The sequence below is a fragment of the Aulonocara sp. 'chitande type north' Nkhata Bay genome, linkage group LG2 (genome assembly GCF_057382095.1).
Source record: "Aulonocara sp. 'chitande type north' Nkhata Bay isolate Kocher_YH1m ecotype deep benthic linkage group LG2, A_spYH_male_GT1.1, whole genome shotgun sequence".
Lineage (NCBI taxonomy): Eukaryota > Metazoa > Chordata > Actinopteri > Cichliformes > Cichlidae > Aulonocara > Aulonocara sp. 'chitande type north' Nkhata Bay.
The window spans coordinates 25999659-26025877 of NC_141345.1; the positions used below are offsets into that span (position 1 = coordinate 25999659).

Genomic DNA, 26219 nt, shown 5'->3' on the forward strand with positions numbered 1-26219 from the left:
AGGAGGATTGGATTGTTTTGTGGTTTTTTTTTTACCCTCTTTTACGTACTTGCATTGATATTTGGTTAAATGTTTCCTTAGAAGGGCTTGCCTTGAGCAGACAATCTAGGTATCCATCAACAAGCTTCAGTTGAGCTTGAAGGTCTTGATTTTGGAGCAGGACCCTTTTTTTTTTTTTTCTTTTTTTTTCTTTCTTTTGACTGGCATCCTCAGTCTGTCGTGACGTAACACTAAAACTCACTTCACTGTGGACAGTGATGCTGCCTGTTCCAGCAGTTTCCAGTTTAATGGCATGCTTCATTGTAACCATTTTCCTCTTATCTGACAGTGACAGTTCAGGTCTTCCTCCAGACATACATGCAACCCCCCCCCCTCCCCCCCTGACAAAGTAGTGACACATTTGCATAACAAATCCCTTTTATGTTGGCAAAGAGGAACTCATGATCACATGAACAAGAAGTTAATATGCGCTGGCCTTTTCAAGTAAAAAGACAGAACCTTCAACACCAATTAATTAAAAGACTTGATTGTGTGTGGATTAGAGGAAATCCACAATAAATTCAAACATGCACTGAGTTCTTGTTTTTTTTTTTTTTTTAAACCATTAAAGATCTATGCTGTACAATCATTCCACCCTAGAGAAAGAATAGCTTGAAGAAATCAAAACGGCCATGGTTTTCACGCCTATGATACATATCTGCATGCTTAGAGGCTGTGATTTCTACGCAAATCCTACACAACATCTCAGTTGAATTTTAAGTGTTCATTGTTGTGAACTTCTACATTCTTCCTTTGCCTGCTGCATAATAATGAAACTACTAAGAAAGGAACTATTTTTCAGTTTCTTTAAATGTAACAGAACTGAATTAAAAATCACTTTAAATGTATGGTTGACTTTTACTTTGAATAGTGTCCCTAACGTTAGCATGTATCTTTTGGAGACATCACATGCTACAAATTATGGTACTGACCTTGGTTTGTATGTATTTAATAAAGTTAGGAGAGGAAAAAAACAGGGCAGGTCTGGGTTTATCAAACGCACGTGACTGCGGTTTCCAGATGACTGTACACGGCCAAACCAGCTTCTCCAGATGAGCTTAACTCTAATATCAAACCGTGAATTATTAATAATAAGCTTCTGACTTCCTGTCAGACTAAAATTCTAATAAAAAAGAACAAAGAAAAACATCCACTTATTGGACTCGTTACCGCCATTAAAGATCCTAAAATCTCGACCTCTCGCGGTGGAGCGAGATTCAAATGGTAACTATCACGTGCCTCCTGCAGTAACGTGACTCTCACAAACAGGAAGTGCGGAGCCAGAGAACTTCTACCCCAAGTCTCGCAGACGCGTCTGCTTTGTCCAGGTTAGCAGTCCCGGGTCAGTCCGTCCCGCTGGGTACCAGACTGCCTGACAGACACCAGGTCGAACTGCAGCGGAGGTAAAGAGCCAGACAGGTGAGGTTTCCGACATTCAGCTCAAATCTGTGTTTTTATCAAGCGGGTTTATCTCCTATAGTTGTCGCCGAGACTAAACCAAACCCCTCTGTTACTTTTCTTTAATGTGGCTGATATTAATGGGTTAAATATTTTTTAAACGCTTCAGTGTTTCGGCTTTTCCTTCACTGGAGTTGTGTGCTAGCGATGATAGAGAAAACGAAACTTTGCCCCAGGCAACAAAAGCTGAAAAGCAGAGACAATAGTCGATAGATCGAAGAAGACCCGAAGTCAAATGCTTTTTCCTTAACAGCATGGATCTTTTTACATTTATAAACTGAAGCCATGCTCCTTTCATGTAACATCTATTTTATGATATAAGTAATTTTGTATATATTCTTAGTGGTCGGTTTCTCACCCTCATGACACTCTTAACGCTCAGTTTATGAAGAAACTGTTCCAATTCACCGCTCATTCCTCCAAATGAATGAGGTTAGTCTGACTATAGTGCGAGCAATGCTTTGAAAATGATCCAGCGCTATAAGCTTTTTTAAAAAAAGGATCAAACACTGTAACCTTCATAAAGGGGGGGTTTACTGTAGAGCGCTTGTACAAAACAGCTTTGTATGTAGCTAGGGGAAAGCAGTAATAATGCACCTTATTGGGCCCTTCTAAAATATAGTAATGCTTTTTAATATATATGTACATCTTTGATTAATTTATTTAACTAAAAAAGAGTCCCTGTGCTAATTTTGGCAGACACATGTACATGCAACAATGGAAACCCCACCTGATCATCTGGTCAGGAGGACCTGATGCTTCCTCTTTCTTAAGTTTCCACTTAGATACTTCTGCACTGAGTAGTTTTTATTGCTCTAACTGAAAGTAGATGCCATCTGTTAACACCATTGTCTGTCTTTTTTTTTTTTTTTTAAATTCATATTCCTCTTTATATGGTGCAGTACTTTCACTCAGCTGTATCCAGAGGACGGTGTGTGTGTAAAGTTGTTTCTTTGGTGTTGTACAGACATGGGCTCCATATTTCGCAGCGAGGAGGTGTGCCTGGTGCAGCTCTTTCTTCAGTCCGGCTCGGCCTATAATTGTGTCAGCGAGCTGGGAGAGCTGGGCCTGGTTGAGTTCAGAGACGTGAGTCTATTAAACCCTTTATTCCGTTCTTCTTCTTCTTGGTGCAGTTCATGGAGTCCAGTGCAATTGTTAACCTGCAACAGACTGCGTCATGGGTTTTGGTGAAGGTCATGTAGACTCGCTCAGTAACCTTATTCTCTGCTCTCCGCTTTCAGTTAAACCCCAACGTGAACTCCTTTCAGAGGAAATTTGTCAGCGAGGTCAGACGATGCGAGGATCTCGAGAAGACTTTCCGTGAGTACTGACTCATAATGCTCCCCTTTACATTTCCATTCATCTTCTTTATTTTCCATGATTCATCATCCACCTTTTCCACCCTCCAGACTTCTTGGAGCAGGAGATAAATCGCTCGCCATCCTTAAAGGGTCCACTCCCTCCTCCGTGTCCGACACCTTCTGCCCCTCAGCCCCGTGAGCTCATCACCATAGAGGAGGAGAGCGAGAGGCTCGCCAGGGAACTCAAGGAGGTGAGTGCCAAAATAGAGCCTGAGGAGTTAGTCTTCGGTTTTTTGCTTAGTGCACCACGAGAGACAGAACAATTTTTGGGATTAATGAAATATCGTGTATGTTTCCTACTAGGTATCCAGGAACAGAGATAGCCTTAGGGCTCAGCTGACGCAGCTCTCCCAGTATCAAGGAGTCCTGACCAGAACTCACTCTCTCACGGCGTCACACGTGGTGAAAAACTCCATTTCTGCTCCATTTTCTGTAATTGTTGTCATGAGGAAAACTAAAAAAGAATGTTCTCTGTCTTATTCTCACAGGTGCCACCTGCAGTGGAGAGCCAAGGTCTGTTTGATAACCGCCAAGATGTCCGACTCAGGTAGGTCTCAATTAAATGTTAAAGAGTAAAATGTTGTCTTTTTCCTCTCTATATAACAGTTTTCCTCTCCCTCAGTTTTGTGGCAGGAGTGGTCCACCCCTGGAAGGTGCCCTCGTTCGAGCGACTGTTATGGCGGGCGTGTCGCGGTTACATTATTGTGGATTTTAGAGAAATGGAGGATCGACTTCAGCACCCTGACACTGTAAGAGCTCGGGGAAAAGGAGAGGGGATCGCAGAGAGTTTCTGCTGTGAGTTTCATTCCAGGTGTTTTACCACAGCAGTTTGCTCTTTCTCCATTTGCAGGGGGAAATGGTGCAATGGACCGTGTTCCTCATTTCCTTCTGGGGAGATCAGATTGGACAGAAAGTCAAGAAGATCTGCGATTGGTGGGGATTTTTTTTTTCTTTCTTTTATTTTTGAGATTCTGAAACTGCACCTTGCTGTGTTTTGAACTTGAATTTCTTTGGATTTTCCCTCCTCGCAGCTTCCGCACTGAGACATTTGCATACCCCGAGAGCTCTGCTGAGAGAGAGGAGGTTCTCCAGGGACTTCAAGGTAGAATTGAAGATATCAAATCAGTGAGTGATTTTCTTTTGGTTTTTGATACTACATATTCACATCAAAATAATTAAAAGACTGTAATCTCTGGTTTTATAGTTTCTACATAGGATATTATATTACAGTGCTTCTAGAACATTCATCATGCCTCTTTTTGTGTTTCCTTCTGCGACTTCAGGTGTTGTCACAGACAGAAAGCTTCTTGCAGCAGCTGCTGATGAAGGCGGTGGCCGTTCTGCCCCAGTGGAAGGTGCGCGTCCAGAAATGCAAGGCGATCCAGTCGGTACTGAATCTCTGCAGCCCCTCTGTCACTGACAAATGCCTGATCGCTGAGGCCTGGTGTCCCACCGCCAAGCTGCCTGAACTGCAGAGTGCGCTGAGAGAGGGAGGGGTGAGACAACAGATGAGCAGAAACATAGAGCTGTAAAAAGCACAGATGAGCAAATCGCCTAATTTCCTGTTTTTATCCCACCCTGTTCTCTGACCTCAGAGGAAAAGCGGTAGTGGGGTTGACTCTTTCTACAACCGCTTGCCTTGCTCTACACCTCGACCTACTCTGTTTCCCCTCAACTCCTTCACAACAGGTTTCCAGAACATTGTAGATGCCTACGGAGTGGCAGCCTACCGTGAAGTCAATCCAGGTGCGTCATTAGATGACATAAATAATTTCTTCATGAAATGTGTTCAAAGTGAAGTCTTTCAGGTATTTGTCTTTGGCTAAATCTCGTCTCTCAATGCTCCTGCAGCATTGTTCACCATAATTACATTCCCCTTCCTGTTTGCGGTGATGTTTGGGGACGTGGGCCATGGTTTACTGATGACTCTGACTGCTCTCTGGATGGTCCTCGAGGAAAAGGATCCCAAACTTAGAAACAACAACAATGAGGTAACTTAGGAGAGGAGACACTCTGTATTTAACAAAATGTCTAACTTAAAGGCAACTTAATTTCAGACCAAGCAGCATCAGTAAAACAACAGAACACATTTAGATTGTTCCTCTGTTCCACAGGACCTGCTTGTCACCACACTAATAACCAAATGAACTCACTTCCTGTTTAACGGATGCCCCAAAAAGTGTACTGAAATTCCAGAATGCTTTCATAATCTGCGTGAGCCAAGGAATCCGCCAGTACCTTGTAAATTTTGCATGTGGTTTGAAATTTGCATGCACAAACATGCCTCTGGCTTCATTCTTTTAGTGGCATTACAAGTTGAACCAACATGAAAATCACCGAAGAGAAAAATGAGAGCAAAAGTAGCAATGGTTTCTGTGACCTCAATTCCAAAAACGTCATAGAACCTAAATAATAACAAAACGCATTCATTTGCAATTCTCATAAACCTATATTTGATTCACAGTAGGACATAGAAAACATGTTAACCGTTTAAACTGAAAGCATGTACCATTTTAAGGAAAACAAAACAAAACATGGCAACAAGATGACGCAAAATATTTGGGACTAAATCATTGCATTCTGTTTTTTGTCACACAGCTTCCCATTTATGTTTAAATGTAAAAAACAAAAAACAAAAAGTCAAATAATTCTAATGTACTAAAACATGTCCTTGACCACTTTGTGTGTCAGATCTGGAGGATGATGTTCGGTGGAAGGTATTTGATTCTGCTGATGGGACTGTTCTCCATCTACACGGGAGCCATTTACAACGAGTGCTTCAGCAAAGGCCTCGCCACCTTCAGCTCGGCCTGGCACGTCGGCCCAATGTTTGAAAAAAACATATGGAAGTAAGAACATTTTCGTGTATTCACCCTGCTTTTTTTTTTTTTTTTTTTTTTCCCCAAACAATGTGTTTATTGAGTTTTTAGTACACACAAAATACAGGTCAAATAAATCATAAACAATAATATAATAAGTAATATTTATTTTCTGTTTACTCCATTTTCAACACACTTTTTTACCTTCGTGGGGTCTCTTTCAGTTCATCGGTGCTGGCAGGGAGCCAGTACTTATCCATGGATCCTGTTGTGCCCGGCGTTTTCACAAGCCCCTATCCATTTGGCATTGACCCGGTGTGCCCATCATATTCATTGTCCTCCAATCAAATATGGACATAAATATGTATATATATGTCTCGATTGTAACTCCAGTTATTCTCTCTGATGTTGTCGTCAGGTCTGGGGGATGTCCAACAACAAACTAACATTCCTAAACTCTTACAAAATGAAGATGTCAGTCATCATCGGCATTATTCACATGACTTTTGGAGTCTGCTTGTCATTCTTCAACTACTGGTAAATAATCTTTACCCTTTGGTTGCATGTGTTTCGCTTGCACATGTGTTTTGTGTGTTTCAGATTAGCTCTGTGTTACCTTCACATCCTCATGTTCTTATCCTTGTTTCTCCCTGGTTGTTGTTTTTTTCTTTTTCTACAGGCACTTTCGCAAGTTCAGCAGTTTGATTTTTGTGCTGATCCCAGAGCTTTTCTTTCTGCTGTTTCTGTTTGGCTACCTGGTGTTCATGGTGGTCTATAAGTGGGTTGCTTACGCTCCTTCTCAGTCCAAAAGTGCTCCCAGCATACTGATCCACTTCATAGACATGTTCCTGTTTACGGAAAACCCTGACAACCCTCCGCTTTATCATGGACAGGTGTGTGCGTCGTTTGTGAGCTTCACTAATAGGAACATATCGGGTTTGCTTTATTCATTTTCTTAGCTTCCCACTTCCCGAAACGTGTGTGTTAGTTGGTCACACTGAGCAGTAGTTATCATGAAATCTTATTATAAACTGAATGATAGTCTTTATGTATGTTGTTACCATATTTACATCTTTCAGTGGTTGTTTGTGGTTTTTATTTTGTGAAAGTCTAGCATGTAAATGCAGCACTGCTTTGGCAGGTCAAACCCCAGATGCCACATCTATTACAAGCACATGAACACAATAAGGGACTTTCCAAATATAGTAATCAGCACTTTAACTGCATTATCAAGCAACAGTGATGTAGTTGTGTGTCCGTTTTGTTTTTTTGAATGACAAAAATGCTGCATTCATTAAGTAGATAAATACATGCAAGCCCTGAACTGAATAAATTAACGGTCAAATGAGGTTAACCTCTTCTCTGTAACTCTGTGTAGGCTATAGTGCAGAAGGTCCTGGTGATACTGGCTCTGTGTTCTGTGCCATTCCTCCTCCTTGGGAAGCCCACGTTTGAATACATTATGTTCAAGAGAAGACAACGTCGAGTCGTGAGTCTGCGTTTGGTTGGATTTTAATTCCTTTTATGTAGCTGCATTTACTTTTCTGACTGATCTTTAATTCTCTGCAGCATCTGGATGAAGACAGGCGTCCACTGGTGTCTGACGAAGGCTCGATCAATGTTCATCAGGGGGAAGTAGAAGGAAGGCCGCTAGTAGAAGAGGTGAGGGTGAAGCTAGAGTAACTAAATTAGTTTACCTGTTTTAATACGGTCTGGTGAACTCCTTTTGTTTTTGTTTTTTTTGTTGTTGTGCTTTCTGTAGGAGTTTGATGTTGCGGATGTGTTCATGCATCAGGCCATCCACACCATCGAGTACTGCTTGGGCTGCATCTCCAACACAGCCTCTTACCTCCGACTCTGGGCTCTCAGCCTGGCACACGCACGTCAGTGGCACTGCACATACAAACACAATGCTTATCTTCATACTCACATGATGCACACACACACACACGAGACTTCCTCTTTTAAAGGAAACTTACTCATACTGTTCTTTTTTTTTTTTTTTTTTTTAATCCATTTTATTTCTCTAGTTATACACACTCATGTTGTTGTTTTCCAGCCAGCTGTGATTCTCTAACAGTGATTCACTTGTGTCTCCACAGAGCTGTCAGAGGTGCTGTGGGAGATGGTCATGCGTAAGGCGCTGACGTGGCAAGGTTACGTGGGAGCTGTAGTCCTCTTTGTGATTTTCGCCTTCTTCGCTGTGCTGACAGTCTGCATCCTTCTGGTCATGGAGGGGCTCTCAGCTTTCTTGCACGCGCTCCGTCTGCACTGGTGAGAATGACAGAAGGGTTGAGACGAAGGGGGAAAATAGCTTTGCTTAACTAAGATTTTTAAAAGAAATAGGCTGTATGATTGGACTGGGTAAAATCCTGAACCACTTTTTAATTTATTTTTTATTTCGGAGTGTGTGTCAGGTTTTATGTGTCTGTGCATTGTTTAAGCCAGCAATCCATGGTCACATGTTTTTGTTACATGCTGGTGTAAACATTGCACTCTATTTGCTGTCTGTCGTGTGACAGATGTAGTGAAGGCAATGACTGTGCTAAACAGACTTTACAGCTGCCTCTGGCAATAACCCTGCATGCAAAGTGGAATTTGACTGTAGGAGACACCACCTACAGTATGTAGCATTAATGCTGTAGTTTTCTCAGGATGGTGGTGCTGGAGAAAAGATTGACTTAACCTTTAGGAACAACAAGTCAGACTATTACCAAAAAAAAGTCCACTGTAGAATAAGAGTATGGTACTTGCTCTGAGGTTTCTGTTTGTTGCTGGAGATTGACTTATGCCCGTCTCTTTCACAGGGTGGAGTTTCAGAACAAGTTCTACAGTGGAGATGGTTACAAACTCACCCCTTTCTCCTTCACATCTATAATAAATGTCTCAAACCCTATATGATCAGCCAACGGGTTATTCAGGGTTGCTAGCAAAGTTAATTTATGTGTCTATGAATCAGAACGACCCTGTCTTAACAACGGTACTCGACCTTTGGTTCCCTTTTGCTATGAAAGGGTTTAGTTAACTTGCACAATGATCGATGAATGATGTACTCTTATTTTTGCATCAGTAGAATGATTCCCTATACGTTAATTTACCACTATATCATATCATATATGAAACATATATTTTGTATCCCCATGCTAATTATTTTTCAAAGTGTAATGTACTGCTTTCTAATTACTCTATCAGTAGCATGAGAAATTGTTGGTAATCATGTGCTTTTCACTCTCTCAACATTTATAATAAGCATCAATTTTGAAAAGGGAAAGTACACTAGTGAATGGATTTGTTTTGCAGTTTAAGGGAAAGTTTAAGTTTTGACCTGAAGTATTAAAGTGCAAGTTCTTTAGAATTCTTCAGATAATGACTTGGATGATTTTTATGAGCCAAAGATTTTCCCACATTGTCATGTCTTCCAACAACACCACACCAAGTATTTATTGATAAATACATTTTTCTCGGGTGCCTTACTAGGACTGTTTGTTTATACATTATGTGTTATGGACAGATGGTGTCTTCTATTGTTAAACCACCACTTTGTACAAAACACTGCAATGGAATGAATTTTCCCCTCCCTGTTTACACTGTAAAATTGAAGAGTTTTCAGCAGAAAATAAATTAAATGTTGAGTTTTATTAAATGAAGCACTTGAAGTATCTGTTGCCAGCCGAGTGATACCATTTATATGCCACAGTACTGTTTTGAGAAGTTACCACAGATGAAAGTACTGTGCAGAAGTCTAGAGGAGCCAACTGTTATTGTTTCATATTTGGCTTCTGGGGAACATTTTTTGTCTTTAGGTCGTTTTTTCTTAACAGCCTGTGACAAAAAAAACCGATTTTTTTTTCCATTTCTTTGATTCTATCCAACATCACACTAAGTATACATTTTATTTTTTGTACCAACAAGGTGATTCTCAGTCTGTAGCAGCATAACAATGATCCAAAACACAATAGGACAACTATCAGCCATGGCTTGACCTCAACATTACTGAAGTAGTGTGGGATCATCTTGACAGAGAACTCAGCAACATCCAAATGAGAGCTTTGTTTGTCCTTCAAGATGTCTGGAAACTATTTGTGAAGACGACTTAAATAAATGACAAAAAAAGCTTGACTAAAAGAGTTCATAGAGTTCAGAGTTATTCCAAATTTTGACTTTCAAGCTCATAAGAATTGTAAAAACTCTTGTTTTTGTCTAATTTACTGTATTTCTATGTATGTTTTCACGTTTCAATAAATCACTGTACTAATTTCCCATTTTCCAAGTAACATACAGTATAAGGAAATGAGGGGTGGCTCGAGACGTTTGCTCATTAGTGTAAAAGATGTAAATACAACAATGTAACAACAACTCCTACACAAAAGGAGTCTGACATTAAATAATAGTAATAACTTCTTTTGCAGGGAAGAATCTTCAGATCACTGGTTACTCTTGTTGCCTGATAGTTTTAGTAGAATTAAAAAGTTGTTGGCGTTTCCCACCGTTTTAAGTTCCGGAGTTAGTGTAAACGGAACTTTAAGCGCGTGTTCGGTTTCTATCTGTGCTGTTTCCTAAGTAGCACAGAGTGAACCGGATATTATCGGAATGTCAAAGATGGGACTCCTCATGTAACGGTGGATTTTTCTTGAATAGTTTGTTTGCTTGTTTTTGGCGTCTTACCGGATGGTAACACATTGATTGGACTTTTTATTTGTGAGGGGAGCACTGCTCGGGAGGACATGGCTCTGAGCCAAGTTAGTCGCAGTGTGCGGCTGCTCTTAGGTCAAATTCAACACTGTCGGCCAGCCCTGCTTTCAAACCAGACGGGTAAGCAAGTAAAGCTAGAAAGCCTTAAACTTTCTATCTGCAGTCATGAAAGCTGACCAGACTCTAATTGTCACACAGCTCGGTGTCTGAGTCAAGCAGCTTCTCAGCCAGAGCCCTCCGCGGATGAAAATGAAGCCGTGAACCCGACCTTTGTAAACAGAAATCCCCGCAACCTGGAGCAGATGGCTCTGGCTGTGAAGGATCGGGGCTGGAAGACAACCTGGCCACACCGGGAGTTCTACCACAGGTCTGTAAATGTTTAAGTTCTTACTGTGAAATCCAGAATCTGAGTACCACTGTGAGGGTGCATCCTGTTGATTTAAAGTGAAATTAGTCTGTGGAAACAGGTGGTTTCTCTATAACGGAATTCTGGATTCAGACGAATATTGCTCATATATGAAATTGTAAAGGGCTTTTACTTTGAAGTCCAAAATCAGAGTAACGTTATACTGACCGAGTAGCACTGCTAGGGTGTCTCTTGTTTATCTAAAATCACAATAAAATACCAGAGTGTTAAAAAAGAAAAAGAGTGAACCAAACGTTAAAAAAGATCAGTATCAAACCAGAAATTTGACATGAGCATGAGAAGTGAAAGCAAAGTTACCCCAAGGTTCCTGATACAAGATTTAGCAAATATCAGAAGGGGACCAATCTGTCAGGGGCACAAACAAGGACTTCAGGTTTTTCTTCATTATTAAGTAGGAGAAAGTTGTCAGCCATCCATCTTTTAATAGCCTAAGCATATATTCAGGATCTGTAGATTATAAAATTCTTGGGCCTTAAAAGACGACCTATAACTGAACTTCGTCTGCATAGCAGTGATAAGAAATGTTCATAAATGTTCAGAAGAGAGAGCAGATATAAAGGCCCCAATACAGAACCTTGTGGGACACCATAGACAGACCCCCCAACATGACTGCATTATAAGAGCTGTAATGTCACATTAGCTGTTGTATTTTTGTTTTTTTCTTCAAATGGCAGTTTTTAAATTTCATTCATATTTTAGTATTCCAGAAATAAATCTAGTTGTGATGAAATAAGCATAGTCGTGATACAGCTTACTGTAATTTAACAACTATTGTTAGTGAGGACTTGTGAATTACTTTCTAACTTTATAGTACCAAATGTTATGAGGTAACACATTGTTAGAAGGTTATACAATAACTATATCAGTGTAATTAGTAATGTAACCAGTTACCTTATCAAACTAAATTACACAATGACTTCAGTCTATGAAGGATTATGACTTTGTAACAAGCAGTGACACAGTCATTGTTCTTGAGACGTGGTGGCGCACATGCATTGATCTAAAGAAACAGTCAAAGACACAAAATGAACAGAAAGATATGTTTAAAAGTGTAGCAGTTGTTGGTAACAAAATTCAAAGAGAAATGGAGACAACAGTCATGTGCATCAACCCCACATTGGATCACAGCTTACAGCCTACAAACAAGTATCTATTTATCTAAATTTATTAATTATTTTCTTAAATTAATGTTAAGTTGTATAACTAAAATTGGGAAACAAAGATAATTGTTTTTATATTCACTACTATTATTCTAGATTATACGAATATTCTGTATTTGTTCTACCCCATTGGGTTCAGAACTGTCAGTATGAAAGGACAAAAACGTAATGTAATCAGTCAGGTTGATATGAAACATAGCATATTCATGCATAAAGAACAATTATCTCTATTTAATTTCCTCTCATGCCTGTCATTGTTTCAGGTTGATGTTCTCCCGTAGCCAACACCATGTGACAGCCCAAGTGTTTTCCAGCTGCTCCCCTATTCCGGTGCTTTCTTGTTCGACCAAAGAGTGGGCTGTGAAGAAGGAGCTGGCTTCTACAAACTGCGTGGCAGCCTGTCAGGCTGTGGGCGAGGTGCTGGCGCATCGCTGCCAGCAGGCTGGCATCACCAGGATGGTGTATAGGGTGATTCCCTGGACATACCGCTCAGATTCTGTGAGTACATGCAGCAGGGACTGGAAATAAAGTTACTGTCATTTTCCTTCACTTAGGTAGCCATTTGCTTCACGTCTCTCTCTCTCTCTGGCTTTTCTGTTTTGCAGGTTCAGTCTTTCAGAGCTGCAATGAAAGCAGGAGGAATAATTCTAAGTGAACCCAGAAGGAAATACATTGGGACCTGACTTTAATTCATCAGTCAAATCAGCTGTTCTGTATAAATCTGCTCTTTATCCCCATTACCCCTCTCTTTTGTTAACTATTACTGTGCTGATATTAAGATTACAACTGCTACAGTAAAAAATAGGAATCAAAAGAAGGCTTGTCCCTGTGCCATGTCTCTTTTATATTAAATCAGTCTCCTCTGGTTTATTATTTAATCAAAAAATAAAGGTTCTTGTTTGGAGTACAATAATTTATTTTTTACTCAGGTGCATGTAAACAAGAGTGAGGTGCAGGCAGCAGAGAGTCTGTTACAATAAGGAAATGGATGACAATAAAAACCAATCACTGATCATTTTAATCATAGTACAGTGTGAAGTTGGCTCAGGCGGTGGGAACAGTGTGTTGGGATTATAAAGTGCATGTTTTCTTTTTTCCTCTTTTTTTTCCCTAATAGTGAGCATGCAGGTTAAATGCTTTCTTTCTTTTTAGCTTGGGTTCACTGGATAAAAAGTAATACCAGCATAAAATAAGAAATGTCCTCATCAGCATCTAGTGAAAACAGAACATGGAATAATTTAAGTTGATCCATTCAAAGTCCATATAAATACAAACTCAAACCCTGAACAGTGTCTTCTCACAGGCTGGTATAAAACACAAAACATGCACCCAGGCCATCAGCAATTATGTGACTATATATACTGTAATTGTGCACAAACTTGTAAAGTCACATTTATGATGACAAAAAAGTAGCAAATGGTACAAGAGAAATGCAATATATTACCACCACCTTGTACTTAAGCTAAAACATTAAAAACATCATTACAGAATCACTTTTCATTCTCAGGTTGAAGGCACTCATGTAGCCCTGGAGCCAAAATATAATGGATGAAAATAAAATGGGTGGGAAAGGTTCCTAGCAAACCGACATTTCCTTTAAATATATTGGCACACCGGCACAGAGGAATACAGTTTGGCAAACTGGCGTATGCCATAAAACTAGCCATGACATAATCCATAATGCACAGCTTAGATACAGTGAAATCCTCCATATCTGCACATGGTATGTGTTGTGAGAAGGAGGAAATGAACACTTTCTGCTTTGGGCTGGCAGGATACAGCCTCGTATAAGGAAATTAAAACAGTTATTGCATAGATACGTCTGAAGTGTTGAAAGGAGAGCTTAAAAAAACGGAAGAGGGACTGAGGGAGCTCGGCAGGGACATGCTGGTTCATATATGTTTGGATACCTTCATAAACATAAAACATAATAATACAATAATGCACAATGATTTCAGATATCCTGGCTTTCACTGGTACAGCAATACTGCAGCATGGCCCTTATAAAAATCAACTATCTACTATAGCTTTTATGAGGTGACATATGCAATCCAAGACCTGCAAAATATAAATTAAGACTTTAGGATCATTGTATAAAAACCTTGGCATGTTCCCAGAGCACACGTTCCTTCTTTTCTCCTCTGTGCCTCGTTTATAGTTCCTCTTGTACCTCCCTGCTTGTTCATCTTTTTAATCACTTTGCGGCTTGCTTTGGCCCGCGCCCGGCCGGCTGGATGGTTCAGGTGAAACATCCACACATGCTTTCTGGTGAGTGAGACACCGGCGCCCATAGCTACGCCTCCGCTGTCCTGGTGACCGCCTCGGACTGCCAGGCATCTTTGAAAAGAACAAAGTAGGAAAGTACAAAGTTATAACATTGGGATTAATTCTTCAGCAAGAAATCTACTCCACAGATACATCGCAACCCCAAATGCCTCTGAACGCTATGTGACTACCTGACGTAAACCTCGGTCGAAATCTAACTACACGTTGTAGCCGGCGACTACTGTGATTATCCTGCTTCAGTACCGTCAATACCTTCTATTTCTGGCTACTTATTCACAACAGTTTTTTAATTTATCAGAGATGGCATAACAGTCCTCGCTTCAAGATAAGGAATAACAACGAAAGGACTCACAAATGTCAAAACTATTGGAACTGATGTAAGGAAATGTACAAAGTAGACAAAAACTTGACAGATAAATATTTTTAACTGTAACTGTGAGATGATTAGCACCTAAAGCAACACAACCATAAATGCTGCCAAAAATAATGTTGACCCCTGAAGTGGATTACATCATAATCTCTAGAAAGATTCACACAGAAGACTAAATCAGCTACTATTTTGGTAGTATAGTTACTGGCAGGACACAAGTTGTGAAAAAGGGGGGATGGAAGGCCTTACAGGTCCTTATATAGAGTCAAACTAAAGATTTTGATTAAAAATGAAACCTAGTTTGGGTGTTTTTTCCAATATGTATGTCTGTAGAAATATTAACATAATCACAAGAAGAAAAAGTTGCTATAAAAACGGCCTCCAGTGCTACCCCTCAGTCTCCTAGTAGTAATGACAATATAAAAAAATCCTACATCACTTCATTCTTGCGGTGACGACAATGCTCCATCAGCCTTTTACAGCTGAGAGGTAAGAACCATGACTCATATAGTTAAAACCTTATTCATGAGCTATTTCAAACAACAGGCTTCGCTACATGTCCTCAATCTAAATTAGCCATTTCCAAACTGTCAGCTTAACTACGAGGAGGCTAGAGAGACCAGCACTCTGCTTCTTTTACCTGATCATATCCTTTATCCACATCATCCATCTCGCTGATGGACTGCATTAATGAGTAGAGGTTCATTCTGCCACTACGATTAACACTCGGCATGACCTGGAGATTAAAGAGAAGTAAAAAGATGAGTAGCCTTTGATGCACTCTGCGTGAACATATGAGGACAAATGTAGGTCAGGCAGTCTGCTCACCTTTTCTGGTTCATTTACAGTAATCACAGGGCCTGTCTGCACAGGGTCTTGGATAGTGTCAGACTTTGGGGCAGGCTGTTCAAACACCTAGATGAGGTTGATAAGATATAAAGGAGTTAAAGCTGTAAAGGTAAAAAAATAAACAAATCCGGATTTTAAAAAGTGATAGATTGCTCAGGATCTGATTACCTCACAGTCTTCCCCTGAGTCATTTTTTTCATCTGGAATATCTACGCCATCATCCTCATCAAGTCCGTCATCGTCCTCATCATCTTCTTCCTCCTCCTCATCTTCTTCTTCTTCTTCACTTTCGGCTGTCTTTTCTTCCTCCCCTCTTTCCTCGTTTCGAACTGATTTTTGTCTTTGGTCTCTCGACTTTCGCTTCCAGAGAGCACTATGGCGCTGCTGGCTGGAATGATAAATGCACACAGAGCACATTCCTCAACTGAGCTCCCAAACTACAGAGAACAGGAAAAAAAGAGCACTAGGCCTAACCTTGCACTGAGGATGCCGCTGTAGGTCTGGAGCTGCTTCATGAAGCCCTCATTGGGCTTGATGATGGACCGGCGATCCCTGACGTAGGTCAGTGCCACATCCAGTGTCCAGTGCTGCTGCTTCATAGCGTAGGCAATCACTGTAGACGCAGAGCGGGACACGCCCATCTTGCAGTGAACCAACACCGCCTGACCACTCTTCCTGTAATACACAAAGATGAAGACGTAAACTCACACCGTGATTTTGGATTTTACTTAACAAATATTAAGTCGTGAAGGGAGAACTGCTGGGATGTATACACACATGCAAAATAATGCTCGGCAGTAAAACGCTTCTGGTTTGTGAACATGTGGCAGCTTTAAAACTGGCTGAGGAGCTGAACAAATTTAAGATTTGCAGCTTTAATTGTAGGGTAGCTTGGCCTTCTCTCACAGGTTTTGTTTCAAGACTCCAAACTGTAAACTGAAAACACAGAAGCAGTATTTTTCTATTTTCATTGTGTGAATACTGCCTGTCATGATGTTTCACAACTCAGTCGTCGTTTGTAGACATCATTCACACAGATTAGACTTGAAATGGGAAGCCGAGTCACAGTGTGAACTGCGAAATTGGTGGTTATTCCAATCTTGATGGAATTCAATATTTGAGGAAACGTAGCCTTTCATTTTCTGTTAAAAGTGGGCACAGAGACCGACAACACTCTCAGCAGTATCCATTAAATATGAAGCTGCATGAAGCAAGCATAGCTCATCATAAAGACTGGAAACAGGGGGAAGCACTTCGTCTATAAAGGATTAAAGTAACGCATATAGTGCGCCAGTGCTGCTAAATCTCTCTAACATTTTATATTTTACGCTCACTGGCCACTATATTAAGTACACCGTTCCAACTCCTCGATAATGCAAGATGGATGGAAGAATGGTGATTTCACCACACAAGCATCTCTGGGATTTACAGAGAATGGTCTGGAAAGACAAAATATCAGCTGAGCAGTGGTTCTCTGGATAAAAATGCTTTGTCAGTGTCAGAGGGGATTGCTTAGAGCTGACAGAAAGACAACAGTAATTCAAATAATAAGTTGTTAAAACTAAGGTATGCAGAAGAACATTTCTGAATTTATAACATGTCAGACTGTGAAGACTTGTACAGTCTTGTTGCAGACCATGGGAACATAGTGTACCCAGAGCATCTTCAGCTCTGCCACCTCCACCTCAGCCTTCTGTCTTTTTGTCACTGTCACTGTCAGGTCTCACAACCATCTTGCAAACCTTCCCCTTCACTCTTGCTGCTATCCTTCTTCACAAATAACCCCTGACACTCATCCCCACCCACGAAACCCTGTCTGCACTCTCTTGTGCATTTAAATCATCTACCTTTATTATCTCCACTCCTTTCTTCTTCACCTTTCCACCTGTCTCCCTCTTATTTACAGTATGTCATAGACAGACCTCTATGGATATTTAGATTCACACATTTCAGCCCCTAACCGAGCTTCTGTCCCACTGGAACAATTACAACCCTTTTTACAAGTCTCGATTTAAAAAGCCTCTGGTACCTTGCAGTGTTGATGAAGTTAAATGTAGCTGGCCAATGGGACAGCAAGTCTGTGGCTTCCACATCGTACACTCTGATGTTCATGTAATTGAAGGACTCTGGGAAAAAGTTGTCAATCTCCCTCGTCACATTCAGAATGTAGCCCACGCTGAAAAACGTGCAGAGACACACTCAGAGCCAGAGCAAAACATAGTGCATAGTTAAATATTACCCTTATAGTGAGTTAATGGGATACAGAGACAGACCACAACACACAGAGCTGCAGAAAGTGTTACAGGTTCAACTACTAACTTGTTTTTCTGCAGCTCCTCAAAGTTAGCTGCGTTCCACTCGGAGCCCTGAAACCAAATAAAAACAAAAAAGGTTAAAGAACGGTCAGAGAAGATGAAAAGGAAAGGGCTGACAGAGCCATCTTCCCTATCGCTGTCAACACAGATCTGAAAGGGGAAGTTACAGTCACATGACAACATCCTGGCACTAAAAGCCATGTCAATTTTTTTGACCAAACAAAAGTGGCTGTACATAATATGTCTTTTAACTCTATCTGACCTTTAACAATGACTCACCAGGTATAGATAGTCAAATATTTTAGAGGGCTTGTCCATCTGAGCCATGGTGACCAGGATCTCATTGTCGATGTACTCCTTGTAGGGTCTCATGTCAAAGCCTATCCTGGTCTCCAGGGTAGCGTGCACCTACAGCAGAGAATGAATGCATTTTGTCACATTTTTTCACCTCAGTTATGCTCTAATAATTTGACTTTTTTTTTTTCTAAAACCAACTTCCTGTCTCTAGCTTCCCACACTTCTCACCATTTTGGATGTGAGGTTGTCCAGGTCTTCAGTCCTCATGATGTCTCTCAGGTGTTCTTTGATCAGGATCTCACTGGAAACTCTCTCTGCCGAACTTCCCAGAGAACAAAAGGGAAATTTTAGTACCAACTGGCAGGGAGGCACAAGCAATAAGAACAGTTTCTCATTATTACTACATTAATAGCAACATTAAGCATTGAAAGTGCCATGTTTAATTAGTATTTTTGAGGTATTTTCCACTTGATGCTACAGCTGTTCCTTTTTTAAAACATGGGATTTTAAGCACACAACGTTTACGTGTGGTGGATTGTGAATTTTCCAACTCCGGGACCAATAACTTAAAATGATACTTTAGTAAATTATCTTAACGTACATTATTTTTTTCTATCACATCAACTCCCTTGGCTACTACAAATAAAAGCATACCTCTGTCCATCGCTGTCCTTACGGATCGACTCCAGGTCATTCATGACCTCCCACTCATTGAGGCAGTTGCGATCGGACTCGATGTGCCGGTGGTAGTGCCGAGCCCATTCCAGCCCAGAGCCTGGGATCAAAGCTGCCTTGATTGCACGCTCACAGCAGCCATGCAACACCTGCAGCACTGACCTTACAAGAGGAGAGAGGGGAGAGGAAAAGCAAACAGAACATCACTATGTGTATTAACGACTTATCTTGAAATTTAGAGCAAATGAAAGCCACTGATATGCAAAGTGAGCAGCTGGACGCTGCCACAGTGGGGATATAAGCATCACTCACCACATGGTCTGCATGGAAACCGGTTTAAAGATTCTGGTCTCTTTTGCTGAGCTCACGCTAAAGCCACTACAGGAAACACACAGAAATGTGAACGCTCATTATTAAGCCTGACGACGAGAAAGAGAAGAACGAGAAATAAGACAGTAACAGTGTTAAGAAGTATCATTGTACTACATCACAGTCTGACACACAAGAGAGAAATAATTCAGTGTGATTAGAATTAGTTCTTGTTCTTGTGGAATGAAAACGCGAGGACAGTGATTGATTAGCACAGTTGGAGGTGTGATCCAGCCTGATGAGGGGGAACATACTGGTGTGACATGGCAAACACACTTGGATGACACTAAAGCATGCACGCGCATTTAAAACACAGCAGATTAAGCACTCCATCATGTTAGCCCAACTGTTTTTAAACCCGACACCTCTCAGTTTACTGAGAGATCAGCTCTTCTATCCTTTTTTGAGCATCAGCAGCCCAAACTGTTTTAATCAAGACATAGCCGGCTATTTGAAGACACACTAAATGTGCTGGAATGGACATTTGATGTTCTTCACGCACTACAATGCAGTCAAAGAATAAATTTATTAAGACTTTAAATCAGCTAAACTCACTAACCTTTCAATACACAGTCGCATAAAGAAACTAACCATACTTTACTTTCATTTCATTATTAAAAACACATGACCTCCATGCTTATGCAATGATGTGACTGAGTGACAGGAGCTGTTGTAGTTCACAGAGAATGATTCAACTCCAAAAATAAGGACATTACTCATTCATATTATCTCTGGCCAAAATCCCAGAAATCAGGCTGCACCGTCTGTGCAGCAGCCTACCAATCACTTCCTCACGCTTGCTTTCACACTGAATATAATCCTTAATCCTTCTTTAAAAACATGCTTCTTACCCATCTCCGTCCAGATAAACTTGTGTATTGCTCCATATTGGCAGTACCAGACCGATGGTGCAATGATCACTAGAAACAGAAGGGGAGGACACATACACACAAGACAAAGGAGGAAATTGTACTTGTTAAACCTTAACCAGGAATTATTAACAGAACAGAAATCGTATCTTGTGCAACTGTACACCTTCGTCTTGGTTACACACACCTGTCTGAGTTGGGGAAATCCATGCCCAGCAGGATGCTCTCATGTTTGTTGGCCAGTGTGGAAACCACGATCAGATACCTGACTCTTACTGAGCTAACAGAATCTAACTGCACCGCCTGCATGAAAAGATACACAGAGGGAGGGATGACAGGGAAACACACAACTTGTGAGCACTGTGTTTTACATGCAAAAAAAAAAAAAAAAAATCATGGTTTTCTTTTTAAGTCTAAAGTTGCCAAATAAGGTTGGGTATTTGCAAGTGGTGTAAAATATTCTGCGTAGTTTATTTTCTTTGGCCTTAAAGGAAAACTCAAATCAGGGAAGTAAATGTTGTCTTTACAGAGATCATGGCTGGCTCCTGTCTGGTTAAAGGCCTCTACCTATAGTTTTGCTGAAACAAGCTGAAACGAGAAAAGCTACAAGTACAGTTTGTGACTTGGTGCTTTATAAATAAAATTGAATTGAATGAAATTTTGATGTGACATAAAAATATCATATCACCATTTCATTGCTATAGCAACACCATGCATTTACATTCCCTAGAGCAAGAATAAGACAAGCCCGGGCACGTCTGAGGGCAAGAGCCACGTGTCCCTGGCAAAATATGCAAGTAAATTGTTCCCACTGAAGGTGGACAGAACAAAAGTTTTTCACCACTTTAGGGCAAAAATGCAACCTGGCTATAAAAGTGAAGCAGCTAGTGATGTGCAACACAAAAGTAAACAAATGTCTTACATCAACAATGCTGAAGCAAGCTTCATATGACAGGAAGCAGAAACAGTGGATGGAAATTACTAATATATATTGTTTGGTCAAAGCGATGATACCAATCCAAATGGAAAAGGAGGGCTATAAGCAACTTGCTGAAAAGCTCAACCCAAGAGACAACAACCCAAATGGAAAACATTTTTTAGTTTTCTTATGTGACAATATCATGCTCCCCTTGAAGAGTTGCAAGGTTAAGTTACTTCAGCTGTTATTAACCCAAAGAATAAAACAATTATCTTATACTTTAACTAAAAAATTTTTTTAGGACAAACACTACCTGACTTTGCCCCTATTCTGCGTTATAATGCTGCTGCTGGTACATTGTTTCACAATTCAAATTTGGAAAGACAGTAGCTCATTGGAAAACAAAGTTTGAAAATGCCTTTCATTTAATTACTCTTAAAACTCCAGCTGCCTGCAAGCATCAATAAAATGTTGTTCCGTATTTTTCTCCATACATCCTCAACAATGTTCTTGTCGCAAATTTGCTTGGAATATTGCGATATACTTTCAAGATTAAATTGCCCACCCATCACACGTGATATTTTACTGATGCTTCCTACCAGGCAGTTTCACACATGCACTGGTGACTGGATATTTTCGGGATCTTATCCAGGAGGAGCTTTATGTGCTGCTAATTTCATAGTACAAAGTCTGTGTGATGCCTTATTAAGCCAGTTTGAGATTAAGGCAGGTAGTTTTTTGGCTACTATACAGAAAATTAAATGGGAGTATTGTGCCTTTCTTTGTGAATGCTGTCATTAACACCAAATAATAGCTCTGTACATAGCCACAAATTTTCCTATACCATACTATAGAAATATTACAAGAATAATATTTACGCAAGTTAGCTTGATGCTAGTGATACTGAGGACCAAAAAGCTGGTAACTCACTGTCTCTAAAGGTTTGTGACTTGTAGTGAGTCACTGAAATTTTCCCTTTAGTCACCTACCCTTTGAAAAAATCAATATGTGCAACAACACTCACCTTTAGGTTGTCTTAACATCATAAGCCATAATATTTACCAAAACTCAACATTTTGGAGTTACGGCCTTTGCCAGTGATACAATCGTATAAGTTTACTTGTTGATCAAAGACAAAAATAAATTGTTTCAGTGTGACATTTTTCTGATTTTGCTGATATGATCTGTAAAGACACGAGTCCTCACCAGCTTCACTGTATCTTCTGGTCTGAGGTGTTCAATCATTGCACGGAGATGTGTGTGGCGCATGTCTGGTGCGCCGCTGCTTTGCTTGACAGGAGAAGTCGGGGTGCGAGACATCTCCTGATGAAGGCTCCCGCTCTTGCCATCTTCCAGCAGGAGGACTGCCCCTTTAACGAGGGCAAAGCTCTCTCTACAGAGTTACAGAGAGGAGGTTACTGCTGCAGCCATCAAGTAACTGGTTATTGTCTTTCCTAGGTATGCAGTTTAGAACTATTTAAATGTCATGTGGGTTACAGCTACCTTTTCTGAAGTCTTCCTCTTCTTTGGAGGCCTTCATCCTTAGAAAATAAATACATTTAAAAAATAAATCTTCATCATCAGGAATCATGAACAAAAAAAAAAGTCTGGTTGGTTTGTATGTGTGCAGTTCACCACGTTAACTTTGATTTACCTATAATTACATTTACAAAGCCTGTAATGATTTTGTTAGGCAGGCTGTTGGCAACTACAATAAAGTGAAAATATCTAGCTCCCAAAAGAGGGTCAGAGAAGATGCTGGAGATTCAAATGCTACTTAAAATGAAAAACCTGTTACACAGTGTTTCTAATGCTCTCAGAATTAATTCATTCCAACTTAATAAAGACAACGGTCCTGAAAGAAGCCAACAAATATCCTGGAAACACTAGAAGCACTGTATGTACACATGTATGTACATGTTTGAGTGTGATGTCTTTCCTGTCTAAAATTTGGCCACAGAAAAGTGGGGAGAAAAAAGTTCCTCGGGTGAAATGTGGTACAATACAGATAAGGTGCAGCAGTGAAGAGACAGACACAAAGAGCTAAGTGGCATAGGGGAGGTGGAGTAACATTAAGTAGGTAAACAATGAAATAACAGAAAAAAAATAACAGTAAATGAAAGAGAAATGCAATGCGTAAAGAGGGAAAGGGGGGGAAAGAAACAAGAGAAGTAGCAGTAGTAACAAGGGTTTACAGAGAAAGAAACTTGAGACAGTAACATTACCTGTTACGCAACTGACAAGTCCAGACAGAGTCAAGAAAAAGAGAAAGAAAAAAAAGAAACAGAAGAGGAGAAGTGGGCAGGAGCCAGGAGCGGAACGATGAGGGTTTGAAGAAGGAAAAAAAAAAAAGGAGAAAACACAAGTTAAGATAGCAGAGCGTTTAGATTCTGTGACATAAATATGCAAAAAATGAGACTTGGAAGCACAGTAAAGTTATTTATGGTTTAATTTGCAATGATAGAGACCAGAGGGGAAAGCCAGGCCTTTGACATAATGCTGAAAAAAAAAATTTATGATACAGCAGGAGAATGAGAGAAGAGGAGATGTGAGTGACAGAAGCAGATGATAGAGTATTGATGCAGTGGGCCTTTATATGCAAGTGATTTAATCACTATCTGACAATGCTTTAACAAGAGTTATATCTGTGGTATTTCTACCATGTAAGCCTATCAGTGCGATCGCATCCCTGTCTACAAGTGAAAAACAAATCTGCCTTGTTATCATTCAGGCAAATGTAGTGATGATATCCACAAAGGGACACATTCAGGAGCGGCTACAGTTCACGCAGACCTTTTCAGGGGCTGGCATGAATGGCTTGTAGTCAACGTTCTGAATCATTCTTTATAAAAGAAAAGTAAACAACATAATATCTGCTGACACGATGCAAAATGTTTGTGTACAGCAAAACGGGGAGATAACTGAACTCACTGGCGTGGTGGAAATGGTTGGGATCCTATGCAGGGTCAACAGAGCCATTGTGCAGGTCCGTCTGCACTTAACCTGCTGTTTCTTGCAGACCTAGACAGGCTCTGCTGGTTCCTCAGCCAAAACTGTGCCGTGGGTGGGGTCAGTACTAGTATTATTTTCTGAAATGAAACATGGATGTTTGGAATGCAGTTTCGTTCAATAAATAAGCTTGGTATCAGTGTGGTTTTAGGAAGTCAGGAAAAATTGCTGCTGAACCATTTTCACAAATCCAGGTAAAGCGTAGTTGTGCAATATGAGGAAATACAATATCCATATATATATATATATATGTGTGTGTGTATATATATGTGTGTGTGTATATATATGTGTATATATATATATATATATATATATATATATATATATATATATATATACACATATATATATATATGTGTGTGTATATATATATATATATATATATATATATATATATATGTGTGTGTGTGTGTATATATATATATATATATATATATATATATATATATATATATATATATATGTGTGTGTGTGTAGAGCATCCACGAGCATCCACGTGCTGTCATATTTCTGTACGGATTACACCACTAATGGCAAACCATGGCTATATTTACAACATCTTACCATAATTGACTTAAAGTACCAAGAACTTTCAGCAATATCTAAAAACAGCATGCTCATCTAATTATTCTATATATAAAAAAACGTCATATTTTATAGATTGTAACTTTTAATAACAATGGATCAATTACCACCATTCCTCCCACAGAAATCAAACGGCATGACTTTAGCGCTGCAAAACCCCCTATTGTGTACATAACAACACGAACACGATTAGAAGCAGCCACAAAAACAACACTGCAAATGGCATTATATTAAAACAGATAAACCGATAACTGAGCGTCATGCTCGTTAGTTTTGTGCTGAAACATGCAGTCTATATAAGGATGTGGCTGGGGTAAAAAAATATATATATCGGCCAATAAAGATTAAACAGAAATTTAGATAACTGCTGGTTCTCCGTGGTTTGCAGGTTCAGACGCGTTCAGCGTAAATGGTGTTGAAGTTAAAAGCATATTGAAGTTAAACTACTAGAAAAAAAAGAGAGAGAGAGAGAGAGCCTCTTGCCGCTACCTTGGCTCTATTATTGACACATGAACACCGCGGTAACGCCTTCGTAATATGACAGCAAATATGCGATACGGCTTCAGCTCGGTGCATGCGGACAATAAAGTTATTTCTTTCCTGGAGCTGTTATCGAGTGAGTTATCGTAACTACATGGTTGTAATACTGACAGACGGGCTCGACGCAAAGAGTAGCTCCTTTTGCAGTGATCACAAACAAGCTAGCAGTAATATGTAGCCTCTTACAGCCAGTCTTGGCATTCAACAGATAACCTCTAAAGCCTCAAGAAGGGCTTTTTCTTACCTCTCCAAGCTGGGTCCTCACTCTAATTTCCTGCTTCGGAGCCTGCTTGTTTTCCTTCCGTACCGAGAGCTCCTTATTCCGCCCTCTGTTGCTTTCTGAGGGTGAGGACTTGACCATTTACAGAGCGCAGAGGCTACTCCTCTGGAGAGTTTTTTTTATTTTTTTTAAACCAGCGAGCGAAGAGCAGCGTCGCGCGGAGCAGGAGGAGACGGTGACGTCTTACGCAAGCAAATTGTTCAGGCGCGTGAAGAAAATTATGCGTCTAGTTCATGTCTAGTCCACGAGTCTCTGGAGCAGTAGGCTGAAAGATTTTGCACGTTTTGCTTTTGCTGTGCTGCTGCAGAATCAAATAAATATGAAGCAGCAAAAGAGGAAATATTAAGTCAAACGGTTTGCACGCGGTAAGTGCATTTCACTGTAGGGGGCAGCATTGAGCTTATAGGGTGAGTCCCAACAAACTGCATGTGTTGGACATGTTGCTAACAGGGAGAAATCATTTTAGATATACAGTGGATATACGTTTTGAGCCACTCCTTATTTAACAAATAATCTCTATATTTTATAGATTGTAGGTGTTTCTTTTTAATATTTTCTTGGGACCATTTTGCCTTTATTTGACTTGTAGCGATAGTGGAGACAGACAAAAAGCTTGGGGGGGGGTGACACACAGCAAAGGCTCACAGGTCTGATTCAAACCTGGGCCACTGCCTTCTGGCCTGCTCGCCCAGTGAGCTAACCTGAATCATTTCTGTCTTTTAACTTTAGCATGCAGTTGTGTGAATTAATTCTTTAATTTTTATTAAACTAAAAACATACTTGAAGCATCCATTATTTAAAAAAAACAATTGTCTGAGTTTTTTGTGTTGATTGTCAGGTCTATTTTATTTATAGCTTATAGCACATTTAACCAACATAAGCTGTTTGATTATGAATTTA

At 40.1% G+C, this 26219-nt stretch overlaps 3 protein-coding genes across 5 annotated transcripts; 2 read left to right on the plus strand and 1 right to left on the minus strand.

Moving 5' to 3' along the window:
* The first annotated feature begins 1091 nt into the window (after positions 1-1091).
* tcirg1b (T cell immune regulator 1, ATPase H+ transporting V0 subunit a3b) lies at positions 1092-9933 on the plus strand. Of its 2 annotated transcripts, none has more exons than XM_086313356.1 (21): positions 1092-1458; positions 2465-2583; positions 2739-2817; positions 2907-3049; positions 3162-3260; positions 3347-3405; positions 3481-3607; positions 3709-3791; positions 3890-3983; positions 4142-4354; positions 4454-4604; positions 4710-4849; positions 5550-5707; positions 5902-5992; positions 6096-6214; positions 6357-6570; positions 7056-7166; positions 7247-7339; positions 7440-7560; positions 7780-7951; positions 8485-9933. In XM_086313356.1, exons 2-21 carry the CDS (start codon positions 2467-2469, stop codon positions 8576-8578), a joined length of 2478 nt encoding a protein of 825 aa, XP_086169482.1. In that variant the 5' UTR covers positions 1092-1458; positions 2465-2466; the 3' UTR covers positions 8579-9933. The 2 variants fall into 2 exon arrangements, with proteins under 2 accessions (XP_086169482.1, XP_086169488.1); XM_086313362.1 differs by having other exon boundaries at positions 1094-1458; positions 3162-3257.
* A 288-nt stretch (positions 9934-10221) lies between these two features.
* Positions 10222-12860, plus strand: mrpl18 (mitochondrial ribosomal protein L18). The gene is made up of 4 exons (XM_086313432.1): positions 10222-10489; positions 10568-10736; positions 12220-12454; positions 12562-12860. The coding sequence occupies exons 1-4, from the start codon at positions 10402-10404 to the stop codon at positions 12637-12639; spliced, it is 570 nt and encodes a 189-aa protein (XP_086169558.1). The 5' UTR covers positions 10222-10401; the 3' UTR covers positions 12640-12860.
* Positions 12861-12956: 96 nt separating this feature from the next.
* Positions 12957-25586, minus strand: LOC147337981 (protein phosphatase Slingshot homolog 3). 2 transcript variants are annotated; one of them, XM_086313398.1, is made up of 17 exons: positions 25284-25442; positions 23837-23994; positions 22409-22446; positions 22112-22298; positions 20174-20289; positions 19969-20037; positions 19061-19126; positions 18728-18910; positions 18302-18395; positions 18056-18184; positions 17781-17827; positions 17491-17637; positions 15936-16136; positions 15630-15849; positions 15441-15527; positions 15253-15348; positions 12957-14293 (listed from the first exon to the last, which is right to left on the minus strand). In XM_086313398.1, the coding sequence occupies exons 2-17, from the start codon at positions 23882-23884 to the stop codon at positions 14147-14149; spliced, it is 1875 nt and encodes a 624-aa protein (XP_086169524.1). In that variant the 5' UTR covers positions 23885-23994; positions 25284-25442; the 3' UTR covers positions 12957-14146. The 2 variants fall into 2 exon arrangements, with proteins under 2 accessions (XP_086169524.1, XP_086169532.1); XM_086313406.1 differs by lacking the exon at positions 23837-23994 and having other exon boundaries at positions 25284-25586.
* Positions 25587-26219: the final 633 nt, after the last annotated feature.